Source organism: Equus asinus, chromosome 5, assembly GCF_041296235.1.
Source record: "Equus asinus isolate D_3611 breed Donkey chromosome 5, EquAss-T2T_v2, whole genome shotgun sequence".
NCBI lineage: Eukaryota > Metazoa > Chordata > Mammalia > Perissodactyla > Equidae > Equus > Equus asinus.
In genome coordinates this window covers 71,533,656-71,548,635 of record NC_091794.1, presented here as the reverse complement: position 1 = coordinate 71,548,635, position 14,980 = coordinate 71,533,656, and the positions used below count along the sequence as shown (strand labels likewise).

General features: G+C 45.2%; 1 protein-coding gene across 1 annotated transcript in view; it reads left to right on the top strand.

Annotated features, from left to right (window-relative positions):
* The first annotated feature begins 11,970 nt into the window (after positions 1 to 11,970).
* The window catches only part of ZYG11A (zyg-11 family member A, cell cycle regulator), a 74,445-nt gene continuing 71,435 nt past the window's right edge, over positions 11,971 to 14,980 (top strand). Inside the window, exon 1 of the mRNA XM_014844302.3 lies at positions 11,971 to 12,170. Within this exon, the coding sequence (XP_014699788.3) occupies positions 12,081 to 12,170 (90 nt within the window). The 5' untranslated portion in view covers positions 11,971 to 12,080. The remainder of the gene's footprint in view (positions 12,171 to 14,980) is intronic.

Below are 14,980 nucleotides of genomic sequence, written 5' to 3'. Positions count from 1 at the left end.
AAAGTATAACACATGAACCTCATGGCTGGGAGGAATCCTTAGTGATTTTGGTTTCAGAAACCTTGTTTTATAGTTGAAGAAACTAAGTCTTAGGTAAAATGAGCTTGCCCAAGTCACACAGCAAGTCAGTGACAGACTCTGCACTACAATTCTTATTCCAAACTTGGAATCCACTGGGTGCCCCCTCCCCACCATATTGTTACATAATAGTATGAGATTTCTTAGATCTTAGGAAATATGTGATTAAGCATCAAATGAATGGTACAGAAAAGAATGTGCACCAAATGGTCAGAGAAGTGGAGACTGTCCGTGAGGGTGGTACTTTAGGGCAGCATTAGTATTTAGAGGCTATAGAAGTATTAATGAATGGGCACTGCAAATACCACCGTTTCACTAATACATAAACATGAGATTAGATGTGTTAGGGTTATAGGATTCTTACAAGTAGTTTTTTTATAATTTTGATAATAATTATTAGTTTTTCTTAACGTTTTATTGTCTGTCGAATAATTCACTTAGTAGTAACATGGTGTTACTATGAGCCGAACATACCGAGCAAAATAAATACCTCTGGGTCATATTTAACCAAACAAGTTGTTGAGCTGTGTTGTCTATAGCCATCACTTCAAAGAGAAAAAATGAGAGGCCTTCCTCCATTCTTCCCCCTCCCCCACCCTTTCTCATTTTCTGTTTTTATTATGTAGATTGGCCCAGTCTCTCTTGGTTAAATTCTTCCTTTCCTCCCGATTACCCTTCCATCTCCCGTTCCCCACTGTTAATCTGCATCAGATTACCCTTCCATCTCCCGTTCCCCACTCTTAATCTGCATCAGAAGAGTCCAATGAACTGGTGTGACTAACTGCGTAACTCCTCAAATTGAGAGGAGGGGGGCAAATGACAGAAAACAGGAGCACTCATGTTAATCATTTTTATCTCTTGTAACTTAAGATTTTAATGCAGTCTCAAAATTCAGCTTTTACACAGGCTCCTATGAAAGAGCAAGTCACAGGATGGGCGTACCCCCACTGAATTCTTGGCTTCCAGAAGTCAGCCTTTGGATCAGGTTTGGGGAAATGACATCACTGGCCATATATTGCAGATGAATGGCTTACTCCCATGCATTCAGTAGGACATCTGTTTAAAATTGTCTTGCAGGAGCCAGCTGGGTGGCATAATGGTTAAGTTCACCTGCTCCGCTTCAGCAACCCAGGGTTCCCAGGTTCGGATCCCTGGCATGGCCCTAGGCACAACTCATTAAGCCATGCTATGGCAGCATCCCACATACAAAATAGAGGAAGACTGGCATAGATGTTAGCTCAGAGCCAATCTTCCTCACAAAAATAAAATGAAAGAAAAAATGGATTAAAATTGTCTTGCAATGACTCAGTCAAGACCCAAGGACCGTCTCTAATGACTGAGTGTGTCTCCTAGACTGGGATGTGAATATAAGAGCTAAGAACAAAAACCTTAGCTCTCCTGTCACTTTACATCAATACACATTATAAGAGGGACCATTTTCAATCACAGACCTGGAATGTGATTGTCATATTTGAATATGGAGATTAAGGAGTTACCAAACACATTTTCTGCCTGATTATCCTCTCATCAATTCAGTCTTAAAGCCCTTCAAAACTGCAAATATGAAGAATGAACCAAGTATTTTGTTCAATCTAACCTTCAAACACCTTGTAAGGGAAGATAATTATCCCCTGTTTGACAGATGAGGGGAAGCCTAATGAGGTCAGATGACTTGCCTCAAACCACACAGATAGTAAATAGAGGAATTTGTGGAGTAAACCTAGACACTGCTTTGACGCCAGCATCCCCACTCTTTGTACAACCTTTGCTGCTTTGTACAATCTCAGTAGTGATGTCTTTGAACCTGAAGACAAAGATATAATCAAAAGCCCTCCAAAACTGGCTCATGAAATAAATCACATTACTATTGTTTGTGGATACTAGCAGCGGATTTAAAGAGTCTTCTCCCTTAAAGACCTAGGGAAATACATCAACTATAGTTTAGGATTTGGGGTCAATCAATTAGTGCTATGTGCCAAGTACTGTTGTAAGGGGTCTATAATTTCAACTACTGAAGCCAGGACCTAAAGGTTACTGTAGATATTCAATAAGAACAAGATTGCCTCTCAACATAGACCTAGATGAATCTGGTCAATTGGCTGTTTTCTTGTTTAATTTGAGGGGTGACTCAGGCGACTGGAGGATTCGTGAACTTATTTTGCAGAAGAAAGAGAATGCCTTTGGGGAGGTTGTGATCATCAGATGGCCAGCCCCCAGCAGCCGTTGAAGCCCAAAAGTCAGATCGATCAGGGGCTTATTGACCCTTTTGTTTCTCCAAAGCTCCTCCTGCCAAGCCCCTTAGCTCTATAAAAGCGCCTGTTTTGGGGGCCAGCCCCGTGGCCGAGTGGTTAAGATTGTGCACCCTGCTTCGGTGGCCCAGGGTTTTGCAGGTTCATATCCTGGGCACAGACACGGCACCGCTCATCAGGCCACGCTGAGGCGGCATCGCACATGCCACAACTAAAAGGACTCACAACTAAAAATACACAACTATGTACCGGGGGGATTTGGGGAGAATAAGGAAAAATAAAATCTTTAAAAAACAAACAAAAAACCCCTGTTTTCTGCTCTGCTTAAGGTAGATTTGAGCAAACTCATGCTCCCACCTTCTTGTATTGGCCAATCCGAATAAACCTTTCTCCATCTTCAAGCACCCATGTCTCAGTGTTTGGCTTACTGCACATCAGGCACACAAATTTGAGATTAAGAGGTTTGGTATCAATACCACTCATTATTTGGTAGATTCCAATGGTTGACTTGGAATCCCAATGTAGCTGGAAAGTATATCAAGGCAAGCACTATGCTAAGCCGTTTTAAAGTTTATTTTCTCAGCTAAGCCTTGCAACAACCTTGAAAAGAAGATAATTATTCCACCTCATGGATAAGGAAATTTTGAGGTGTTAAATAACTTTGCTAAGGTCACAAGCTTTAGGCAGGTGTTAGAGTCACACAGAAGACTCAGGTCTGTTGGGCCTTGAAATCTATGCTCTTAATCCCTGTGCTATAAGGGAGAGAAGTCCAATCTAACCATTGCGGCCAAGCTCAAATCCGATTTAACCATTAAGGCCATTCCTGTGCACCCTTTTGGCCTGTCTCAAAGAATTGAGCCCACTGACAGCTTTCCAAGTTTATGATTGTCAACCTCACTAGCCCTCGGTGTTGTTATTGTAGTGGCTCCTACACTAAAACATGAGATTTTACACATTTGGGGAGAAAATTTCATCCCCAAAATATGGGGCTAAAGAGACCAACAACCCACCTAACTGATATAGAGATTACTTCAACGTGAAAGCATCTGAGCTACAGAAGAAACAGAGAGAAACCTTATCTAAACATCCCTCATCCGACTAGAATAGAGCTTTAAGAGAGTCAGCTGGCGCAAACCCTACCTCCAGGGAGATCTCCAGTCAGGGAGACACTGACCTTGGGCACTAGAATATCTCTTATCCATGGTTTCACTTTCTGCAGTTTCAGTTACTTGCAGTCAACTGAGGTCTGAAAATATTAAATGGGAAATTTCAGAAATAAATTTTTTTTTTTTTTTGAGGAAGATTAGCCCTGAGCTAACTGCTACCAATCCTCCTCTTTCTGCTGAGGAAGACTGGCCCTGAGCTAACATCTGTGCCCATCTTCCTCTACTTTATACATGAGACGCCTATCACAGCATGGGGCTTGCCAAGTGGTGACATGTCTGCACCCGGGATCTGAACTGGCGAACCCTGGGCTGCTGAAGCAGAACGTGCGAACTTAACCACTGCGCCATCGGGCCAGCCCCACTTAGCAGCCATCTTGATTATCAGATCCACTGTTGTGGTATCACAGGGCTCGTGTTCAGGTAACCCTTATTCTACTTAATAATGGCCCCCAAACACAAGTGTAGTTGTTACCAGTGCATTCCATAAGCAGCTGGAAGGCAGTTTAAAGGTGTTTCACATTCCCTCAAGAGTTTTTTTCAGAGCTCTGTCGGGAAGAGCTACCAGCATCAACCAGCCCGAACCAGATGGAGCCCCACTGCAAGAGCAGCATCTGCACAGACGACCTGAAGATGACCAGAAAATGCCTTTCGTCTCATCTTAATTCTGTAATCTCCGCCCTAGGAGCCTAGGACTTATTAGTATGACATGCAATGTGTGTGAGAGCCTGTTTTCAGACTGCACCTGCACCAGCTAATACCTGCCTCTGCATGTGATGACAAAACTTCCCTTTTAAATATTCATTCCCCACCTGAAATAAAAGGACCTGCTTCCCTTTGTTCAGGGAGAGCCACGACTTTGGAAATGATTCCCCATGGTCTCCTATTTGCTGCAAATATACTCTGGTTTATGTGACAACTATTTCTGGTAGAGAGCCTGATTTTAACTCACCAGGGAGTGAACTCATTTTATTTTGGTAGCAAAGTGATGCTGGCAATTCAGATATGCCAAAGAGAAGTTATTGTTGTTAATCTCTTATTGTGCCTAATTCATAAATAAACTTTATCATATGTATGTATGCGTTGGAAAAATCATTGTATACACAGGGTTCAGTACTATCGACAGTTTCAGGCATCCACTGGGGGCCTTGGAATGTATCCCCTGTGGCTAAGGGGGAACTACTGTATGAGCAACACTCAGCGGAACCTTCCATCCTTGGAAGCTCCCAGCCACCTCTCTACCTTATTAAGTCAGTATATAAACCTTTATCCCCAGATGTTTTGGGAGCTACTCTCTCTATATGGATACTCCCATATATGTAATACATTTTTCTCCTGTTTATCTTCTGTCAGTTAATCCACAGTTAATTCACCAATTCCCCATCACTCCCACCAATTGGACCTAAGTTGGTAGTGGAGAAAGTTCATTAAAAAAAATTGTTAGGGGCTGGCCCCATGGCCTAGTGGTTAAGCTCAGTGCACTCCACTTTGGAGGCCTGGGTTTGGTTCCTGGGCATGGACCTACACCACTCATCAGTGGCCATGTTGTGACAGCGACACACATACGAAATAGAGGGAGATTGGCAACAGCTGTTAGCTCAGGGCGAATCTTCCGCAGGTAAAAAAGAATGTTAACACCAATAAATAGGAAGACATAGTGTCAGAATAAAGGATAGTCCTTTAAATGGATGCATTTAGTTTTATAGGTATCTGCCCTTATTTTACTCATTTTCTGTCTACCTGTGATAACTTAAAAAAAGGAGAGCAAGAGTCTATGGATCAGCCTTAGAGAACCATTTCCCTAGTTAATTTGGGTCCCCACGAGCAGTTTCTTTTTCTTCAATTTCACTACTTCAGTGCATCACCTCTTACTAATAATCTTCCAGGGAGACCTCTTAACTCCAGGCTGATCCTTTCCTGTTTAGGGCTGCTGACACTTTGTACTCCTCCTTTCTTTACTTCCTGGGGTGGCTCTTTCCATAATAAATATTTTACTGCCAATCACTACAATGAGAGAAATAAACCAAAACTAATAGACATAGATATGTGTAAATCACAAATCTTAATAGCTGGTTTTTGTGTTTTTGATGCCCATGAAGAGATAAAGACTTGCTCAAAGTCACAGAGCATCACATGACTCTCCCTTAGAAAGCATCCTATCTTTTTGAGAAGAGAGAACTAACACATAGGGTGTTAGAAAATCTTGTAGTTTTTGAAATTCTGCCAGTTTGGTATTTATCTCATTTTCCATAAAAGGAAAGTGAAGCTCGTAGGTTAAGCAACTGGCCAAAGGAGAGGTGGAGATGGAATTTGAATTCAGGCTTTTTTGACATCAAAGCTCGTGATCTTTCCCCTATTCTTCACAGCGACAAAACCTAAGAAATTTTACAAAGTTCTTAAAGAAATCCAAACATAATTTAAAGAGATCTTGACTATGGTTTTCTAATTTCATTTCAGAAGTTTAATTTCTTGAAACTTCTCAATTTATCTGTATCTGGACTATCCCTCCCCTACCCGTTCTTCAGAGTTCAAGGAAGGCAGGCGGTGTCCATGAAGGATTTCTAGAGCAAGTGACATTTAAGTCAGATCTGAAGGATTAATAGGAATTACTTAGTAGGGGGAGGCAGAGTGAATGAGAATGAATGTGCAAAAGCACATTTCTAAAACTGAAACAATTTCAGTACATAATGGCCCAAGGAGAGGTTATAATGGGAATACTGATGGTTTAAATTAGAGAGGTAACCAGGAGCCAGGTCATGGAGGGCCATCTAAAACCATCCTAAGAAGTTTGGACTCCATTCTGAGGACAATGGGGAGCCATGGAAATGTTTTAAACTGGAGGGGAAAGTGATCAGATGTGTATTTTAGGTAGGGTGCTTACTGTAAGGGGATAAAGAACTGGAAAGGATGAGTCTGGTAACAGACCAATTGGGAGCATGGACTAAATCATCAGAAACTGTTAAATTGAAGAAGAAAACTGAAGAATAGGTAGGGATAGGCGTACAGGAGATCAGGGGAGGCCGGAGGAGAGGAGCAGTTATCACAAACTTGTCCCTCCACAAACAGATGCCACCTTGCCTCTGATTTCAGAGAAACTTCCCTCTACAGCTACAACTCATTTTTTGCAGGTAGCCATTTCATGTATTTTTTTCAACAAATCTGGACTACCTTCTATAAGTTAGGCACTGTTCTAGGCCTACGGATACAAGAAAACAAAGTCCTTGCCCTCATGTGGCTTACATTTGTTCCTAGTAGGAGGAAGCAGAAAATAACAAAAATAAAAGACATACATAGCATGACAAATAGCGTTAAGTATGAAAGCAGAACGAAAGGGCCGAGAAGTTTGGGGAGGGTGTGGTGATGATGGTAAGGATTGCTATTTAATGTGGCACAGTTAGGGAAGTCTTAGTGATCAGGCAACATTTGAACAAAAGCTTGAAGAAAGAGACTCAGCCATGAGGGTAGCCAAGGTGAGAGAGACAGCCATGAGAACAGCAAGGCGGCCACTGGTGCTGGAGGAGAACACGCAAAGGGGAGAAAATGAGGTGAGAGAAGGGCATGGAGAGAATAGATTATGTAGAACCTTCTAGAGTACTACCCTTAAGATTTTTAAAATTCTGTGTGAGACGGGAAGCCACTGGAGGAAGTGGGGCAGAAAGGCGACATGACTGTTTAAAATGATCACTCTAGCTGCTGTGTTCAGAACAGATTTTAACGGAGCAAGGATAAAAGCTGGGAAAGCAGATAGGAGGACGTTGTAAAAATCCAAATGGGTTATGACAGGGGCTTGGACCAGTGTAGCAGTGGTGGAAGAGCTAAGACAGTTTGTTGATACATTTTGAAGATAGAGCCGACGAGATTTCCTAATGGGTAAGATATGGGATATAAGTATAAAGGAGGAGTTAAGAATGATTCCAAGTTTTTGTCATAAGCAACTGAAAGGAAGGAGTTACCATATACTTGTAGGGGAGGAAGACATTTCTTCTTCCCAAATGTGGGTTCGTCTGGCCTGAGAACGAATTAAATTCACATGAGACAGAATAGCAAGAGAAAATTAAACAAAGCTTTATGAGGAACCATGGCTCGGGGCCTTTCTTCCCGAAGGAAGAAAGGACACCGAAGAAGTGGGGTGCACATAGTGGTTATATACCCCCAAACGGGGTGTTTCACATGTGATTGAAATGTCCCTCCCACAATAGTCACAAGATTGCCCTGTCGGCACATTGCTTGATGGACACAGCAGGTAATGGTCTGCTATCTTGGTGGGCGTAGCAGGAGGCAAGTCGATTGTCTGGAGCTGGGCGGTCACAGGTGAGTGCAGCAATCAGTTCCTTCCCTAAGGAAAGATGCTTAATCCTTAAAGAAATGCCAACGTTGGGAGGGGGAGGGAAGTCAGTTACAGGAGGTTACCAGACTAGCATAATAAAATGCAGACTTAAGTCCTTGCCTTTGGTATTGACTAAGAGTTTCTAGAGAGAAGGTTATCGCCTTTCTTCTTCCTGGTACAGAGAGGGAGGCACCTTTACAGATAGAGATTTACCTTACAAACATAAATGTGTCCTAACAAAGGGCACGTTCCATTCCTCAGAGCCTCCTTCCCTGTCCCAGTTTATCAAAAGCAATCAGCCTCAAATAATGCTGATTCCAAAGAGACATATCTTGGGGTGGCCAATTCCAGGTCCCCACATACTGAAATGGGGAAGACCGATAGGAAACGCAGGTTAAAGAGAGGATATCAGGAGTTTGCTTTTGGACATGTTGAGGTGCATCCTGGAAGCCAAATGAAGAAAGTATTTTATTTTATTTTATTTTTAAAAATTTATTTATTTTAAAGATTGGCACCTGAGCTAATAACTGTTGCCAATCTTTCTTTTTTTTCTGCTTTTTCTCCCCAAATCCCCCAGTATATAGTTGTATATTTTAGTTGTGGGTCCTTCTAGTTGTAGTACGTGGGATGCTGCCTCAATGTGGCCTGATTGATGAGGATTTTAGGCTGGTTACTTTTAAAACTACAGATGAGAAGCAGGCTCTGAGGACTGGAATTTTGCTTGCCCTTTTGAGAGACATTTGCATTTGTGAAGGAAGGGGGGGATGAGCTTGTAGGGACATGAAATTGGCCACCCCAAGGTATGACTCTTTGGCATCGGGATTGTTTTGGGCTGATTGCTTTTGATGGGCTGGGACAGGGAAGGAGGCTCTGGGGAATGGAACCTGCCCTTGTTGGGACACATTTAAATCTCTATCTGTAAAAGGTGCCTCCCTCTCTGTTCCAGGAAGAAGAAGAGAGATGACCTTATCCCTAGAAACTCTTAATGGGGAAGGCAAGAACTTACGTTGGTTGCCGTCTGGCAATCTCATGTAACTGGTTTAGGGTGGTGGCTTCTGACCTTTACTTAATCCGATTTGATTCTTGTCTAAAAGTCATGGGATCACCCAATGACCAGACCCCACCTGCACTGATACCATTTTAACTTTTTTTTGTTCTTTCCTTTGTCTTCGTAAAGAGATGACTCACATACCTATGCCTTAAATTTAGCCCTAACCCTCAACTCGGGGCAGCAGCAGAAGCAGCAGCAGCAGGAGCTCTGACTGCCCGTGGGTCTTGTCCCCAAGCACCAGCTCTGCCTGCCCATGGGTCCTGTCCCCATGCTATTCCACACTATTCTCTAAATAAAAGAGCACTCCTGCCAGATCTTGAGAGTCTAAGAAATCTTTCTTTCGACTCCTCGGCTCACCGACCCCGCATCATGATGAGCGGTGCCATGTCTGCACCCAGGATCCAAACCAGCGAAACCCTGGGTCGCCATAGTGGAGCACGCGAACTTAACCACTTGGCCACAGGGCCGGCCCCTAGAAAGAATTTTAGGGTAGAAGAAATTATCACTTGGGTCAAATGCTGTTAAACAGTCAAGATGAGGAATAAGAAGTGACCATTGAATTTAGCAACTTGGAACTTGACAAGAACGGTTTAGCGGAGTGGTAGGGGTGAAATAAGATGACAGGAGAAAAATAGGAGAAGCAAGGACAGACCATACGCTAGAGAGGTTTTACTGTAAAGGGTAGAAGAGATATAGGGGCAATACCTGCAGAGAGAAATTAGGTCAGAAGAAGCATTTTTGTTGTTGTTGTTGGTTTGTTTGTTTTTGAGGAAGATTAGTCCTGAACTAACATCCGCTGTGAATTCTCCTCTTTTTGCTGAGGAAGACTGGCCCTGAGCTAACATCCGTGCCCATCTTCCTCTACTTTATATGCAGGACACCTGCCACATCATGGCGTGCCAAGCAGTGCCATGGCTGCACCAGGATCGGAACCGGCGAAGCCCAGGCCGCCGAAGCGGAACGTGTGAACTTCACCACTGCACCACCAGGCCAGCCCCAGTACTTTTTGTTTTTAATTATGGGAAAAGTATCAGCTTGTTTATGTGCTGTGGCAGTGATCTAAGAAAAAGGGAAACAATGAAAATACAAGAGGAAGAAGGGACTTTGCTGGATGATGTCTTTGAATAAACAAGAGGGAATGAGATCTAGTGCACAAGTGTAGGTGCTGGCCTTAGATAAGAGCACAAATAGTTCATGGTAATAGGAGAGAACAAAAAGGGGGAGAGTCTATACAAATAGGTGAGTAGACAGGATGGTGGGAGCTTGGGATGTTGTTTTTCTTTCTTCTTTTTTTCTTTTGGTGAGGAAGACTGGCCATAAGCTAACATCTGTTGCCAATCTTCCTCATTTTGCTGAGGAAGATTGTTGCTGAGCTAACATCTGTGCCCATCTTCCTCCATTTTGTATGTGGGATATGGCCACAGCATGGCCTGATGAACGCTGCGTCTGTCTGCACCTGGGATTCAAACACACCAACCCCTGGCTACCCAAGCAAAGCACACAAACTTGACCCCTATGCCACTGATGAGGATCCAGGCCGCCCCAGGGAGAGAAGCCCAAGGCGTCCTGCCCTACCTAGCCATCTGTATCATCCTCTGGGAAGCATCAGAAGTCCTGACCTGAGGCGACCTGATTGGTATTCAAAGTTATAGAACCACCCAGTAACCAGACCCCACCTGCACTGATACCATTCTAACGACTTTTTTACATAACCTTTCCTTTGTCTTGTAAAGAAATAACTCACATACCTATGCCTTATAAATTTAGCCCTACTCTCAACCTATGTTTGCAGCCCTTCACTGCCCATGGGTCCTGTCCCTATGCTTTTCTCTGAATAAAGGAGCACTACTACCAGAACTTGAGAGTCCAAGAAATCTTAATCTTTTGACTCCTTGGCTCGCCAAACCCTCATCACCACTGCAAAGCGCCCCCACCACGCCCCCCAGGGCATGTTCTTTTCTCATTGCTTTTCTTTTCCCAGTGAAAGAGGAAGCTGAGAGTTTGGTTGGGGGAGGAGCTGTTGGACGTTTGAGGATAGAGAGGATAGGAAATCGTCCACTTAAAAAAAGAAGGATCTTGATCGGACATGGAGTCAGAAAGTTTGATTTTGACTCCCAGGTTTTCCACTCCTCAGGTGCGTAAAACTTAGCTTGTCTATCTAACCTCTCAGGTGTTCAGTTTCCTTTTGAGTAAAATGGAGATGATACCTACTACTCAGGACCTTTTTTTTTTTTTTTTGGTACGAGGATTAAATAAAAGAATAAATGTGAAAGGAAAGCATTTTGAAAGTTATTTGTATTGAAAAATAATTTTAACATTTGAATCCACTTATCAAGTACTTGCTCTGTGCCGAGCATTGTGACATGCTTTACATACACTGTCTTACTTGATCCTTACATTAACCTTATGCGGAAAGGCATTCTCATCCCATTTCACTGAGAGGAAGTCGAGCTTCCGAGAAATTAAGCATCTTGCCCCAAGGATCACAAGTTAGCAGATGGCTGAGCCGGGCTTCCTGGCCAGGACGTCATCCACGGCTCACACTCCCGAGAACTATCCTTTCCCAGGACCTATTTTCTTTTAAATTAGCTCGTGGCCTAAGTTACTGCTCTCTCACGGCTTCTTTCTGGGCGCAGGTTATAAGGGTCTTGGCACTTTTTAGGTCACCGGAAAGCTGAGTTCATCTTGTGTAGTCGGGAGGTGAGAAGCGGTTTTGATCGACGTTTGATTCATTCCACGTCAGCGGGGGTTGAAACAGAGAGGACCGACACGAGAGGGGCCGTCGCGGGAGTTCTAGGAGAAAGGTCTTTTACTCGATTTCCCGACCCCACAGAGCTGGGCTGCGGGCCCGCCTCCGAGGGGCGACAGGAACGGGGTCAGTCCCCGAGGCGTGGGCCTGAGGGAGGCTGGTCTGGGGGCGGCGGCTGGGCAGGCGAAGGCTGGTCTCTGGGGCCCAGGGGGCGCCGAAGGACGACGGTTAGGTCCCGACGGGCGGAGGAGGGGTCGGCGGGGCGGGGCGGGGCGGGGGCGGGCGCGTGCGCGTCGGCACGCCGGGCGTTTCAAAAGCTTCGCGGCGTGCGGTGCGGGCTCTGCGTGCGCGACCCGGTGCCCCGACGGCTGGCTCGGCTGAGTCTCGGCCCCACCTCTCGCGGGATCCGGGCTCCCGCTCAACGCCGGCTCTGTGCTCGACGCGCGGCCGGCGGGGGCTCGCCATGGTTCACTTCTTGCACCCGGCCTTGGCGCCCCGCAACATAGCCCTTCCCGACGCTGAGAAGGATGCCCAGGGCAGCTGCGTGGTGCAGGTGAGCCCCGGGGTGGCGTCGGGCCCGCGAACCCCGGCGGGACGTCCCGGCCCGGGCCGGCGCAGGCGGTCGCCGCGGGGGTAAAGTCTGGAGAGGCTGAGCCCCTGCCTGGCGCCCGTCGTCGCTGGGGAGGTGCCCGCCGGAGGAGAGTTTGCTGCCCCGGGTGGGACGCCCGGGGCCGAGCGCGCCGACCTCGCACCCGCGCCCGCCCGGGTCTCGGGTTCTGGCCTGCGCGTGCTGCGGGCGGCGGCTGCGTGGCAGGCGGCGTGGGTTAGGACGGGAGCGCCGGGCGCGACGCTAGCCGGGCCGGTGGTAGCCGTGGTGAACCCGAACGCCCCGGACCTCGAGCGTCCCCCGCGTGCCTCGCGGACGGGGTGCTCCCCGGAGGCCGCGACTCCCCGGGGCATTGGGCCGGGGGACCCTAACGGAGAGACCGCCCTGAGCCCGATTGTGGCAGCTGGAACCCCGAAGCCGGAAGTCCTGCAGTTGCACGTGTTGGTGACCCCCTCTCCCCCCGCCATGCCAGTTAAACTAAACTGAGCAAAAGGCGAAGGTGCGTGTTGGCGCCTACTGTGTGTCGAGTAGAGCATCTCTAAGGTAATCCGCTCATCTCGTCTTTCGCAGGCGTTGGTCATCTCCGTGTTTCTGGCGTGTAGTGAAGTTGAGAACTCTGCAAGTTAGTTAATTTGCCCGTGGACTTGACTTCGGGCGTTCTGATGTCAGGCCGCGTTCCACGGCCCCCCAAGGGGCTGGCTCTTGGAACTCAGAATCTAGTGAAGGCTCAACCCGAAAGTAGTAAGGAGGGCAGGCGGTGCTGATGGAGGCTGTGCTGCACAGACGAACGCCTCGTCGGGAGGCTTTTGTGCCCTGCAGAGATCTAGCCCAGACTCCTCCTACTCTTTCGGGCTCCCTTTTAAAAGCTGCTCTATAATTTGTAAATTTGTTTGTGAGCTGGGTTTTGAGTATGTGCTATCACAGTGTCTCGAGCGCATTTTTTGTTGCCGTTGATTGGAATCGAAACAAGATTTTCTTAAGAGTGATCACATCAGTCCATTCTGTCTGACTCCGCCGTGTACTATGTACACTCATTTTCCTTGTAAGATTTTGTTTCAATTAGTTGTTAAAATTACACGATGCATGAATACATTTTCCCCTATGATAGTTATTTTTACATTTATTTATGCCGTCTTTAATTTTACTTAGCAGTGTTTTGTAGTTTTTGGTGTAAAGATCTTATACGTATTTTGTTGAATTTATCCCTGTTTTTGATACTACTGTGAATATTTTTTAAAACTCCGTGTAAACTTTTTTCCTGGTATATTGATCTTGTATCCTACAGCCTTGCTAAAGTCACTTATTTTCTCTAGTAGGTTTTTTTTTTGAAGATTTCTTAAGATTTTGTCATCTTGTCATCTGCAAGTATTTTTATATCCTTTTTTTCTTTTTCCATTTTGACCCAATGTTTGTCGTCCTTTTACAACATGTCATTTTTGGTTTAGAAACTGCTTGTGTTGTGATTAGTTTTCCAACGTTAACTCAAAAGCGTGTGAAATAAAATCCACCTACTCTGTATAAACACCCAGTAACTGGCCCTTCACCCTCCCCCCACGTTGGGTAGGGGGAGGAAGGGAGGGCTTGGGCAACATTGAGGGACATGCAGGTGCTTTACGTGGGGAGTGGCCTAGCTCCTTGGTTCACACCCACACGGGTCCCCTGCGCTGTCCCAAACTACAACAGAAATGGTGTAGACCCAAGGCTGTATCCTTTTAGGTTGCGTTTTTTAGGACCTTTTGTAGATTGTTAAAGAGAAGCGGTGAGAGTAGAAATCTTTATATTTTAGATCTTTCACCTTTAAGTGTGATACTGGCTATAGGTTTTTCCATAGATGCCTTTATCAAATTAAGGGAGTTTTATTCTATTCTTAGTTTGCTGAGAGTTTTCTTTCTTTTTTTTTTTAAAGATTTTATCCCCCCCCCCCCCCCGCCCTTTTTCTCCCCAAAGCCGCCTGATACATAGCTGTATATTTTTAGTTGTGGATCCTTTTAGTTGTGGCATGTGGGATGCTGCCTTGGCATGGCTTGATAAGCAGTGCCATGTCCGCGTCCAGGATCCGAACCAGCGAAACCCTGGGCCACTCAAGCAGAGCACATGAACTCAACCACTTGGCTAGGGGGCCAGCCCTGAGAGTTTTCTTTTTAAAATCATAAATGTGTATTGAATTTTGTGAAATGCTTTTTCAGCATTTATTAAGATTGTATGTTTTTATTCTGTTAATGTGGATTTTATTGATTGCAAATTTAACTTTACATTTTGGGAATAAACCCCATTGGTCATGATGTATTATTATTATTATTATTTTCTTAAAGATTTTATTTTTATTTGTTTTCCTTTTTCTCCCAAAGCCCCCCGGTACACGGTTGTATATTCTTAGTTGTGGGTCCTTCTAGTTGTGGTGTGTGGGACACCACCTCAACGTGGCGTGATGGGCAGTGCTGTGTCCCCACCCAGGAGGCAAACCGGTGAAACCCTGTGCCGCCGAAGCAGAGCGAGGGAACTTAACCACTTGGCCACGGGGCCGGCCTCCGTGATGTATTATTTTTATGTCTCGCAGGAGTCTATTTGCTAATATTTTGTTAAATATTTTTATGTCCATGTTTTATGAGGGAAATTACTCTCTAGAAATATTTTATCTAATTTTAGTATCCGGATAACGCTAACGTCAAAAAATGAATAGGAAAGTGAATTCCCTCAAAAAGTGAATAGGGAACACTTCTCTATTGAATTTTTTGAGTTTGTGGAGGATTGGTATT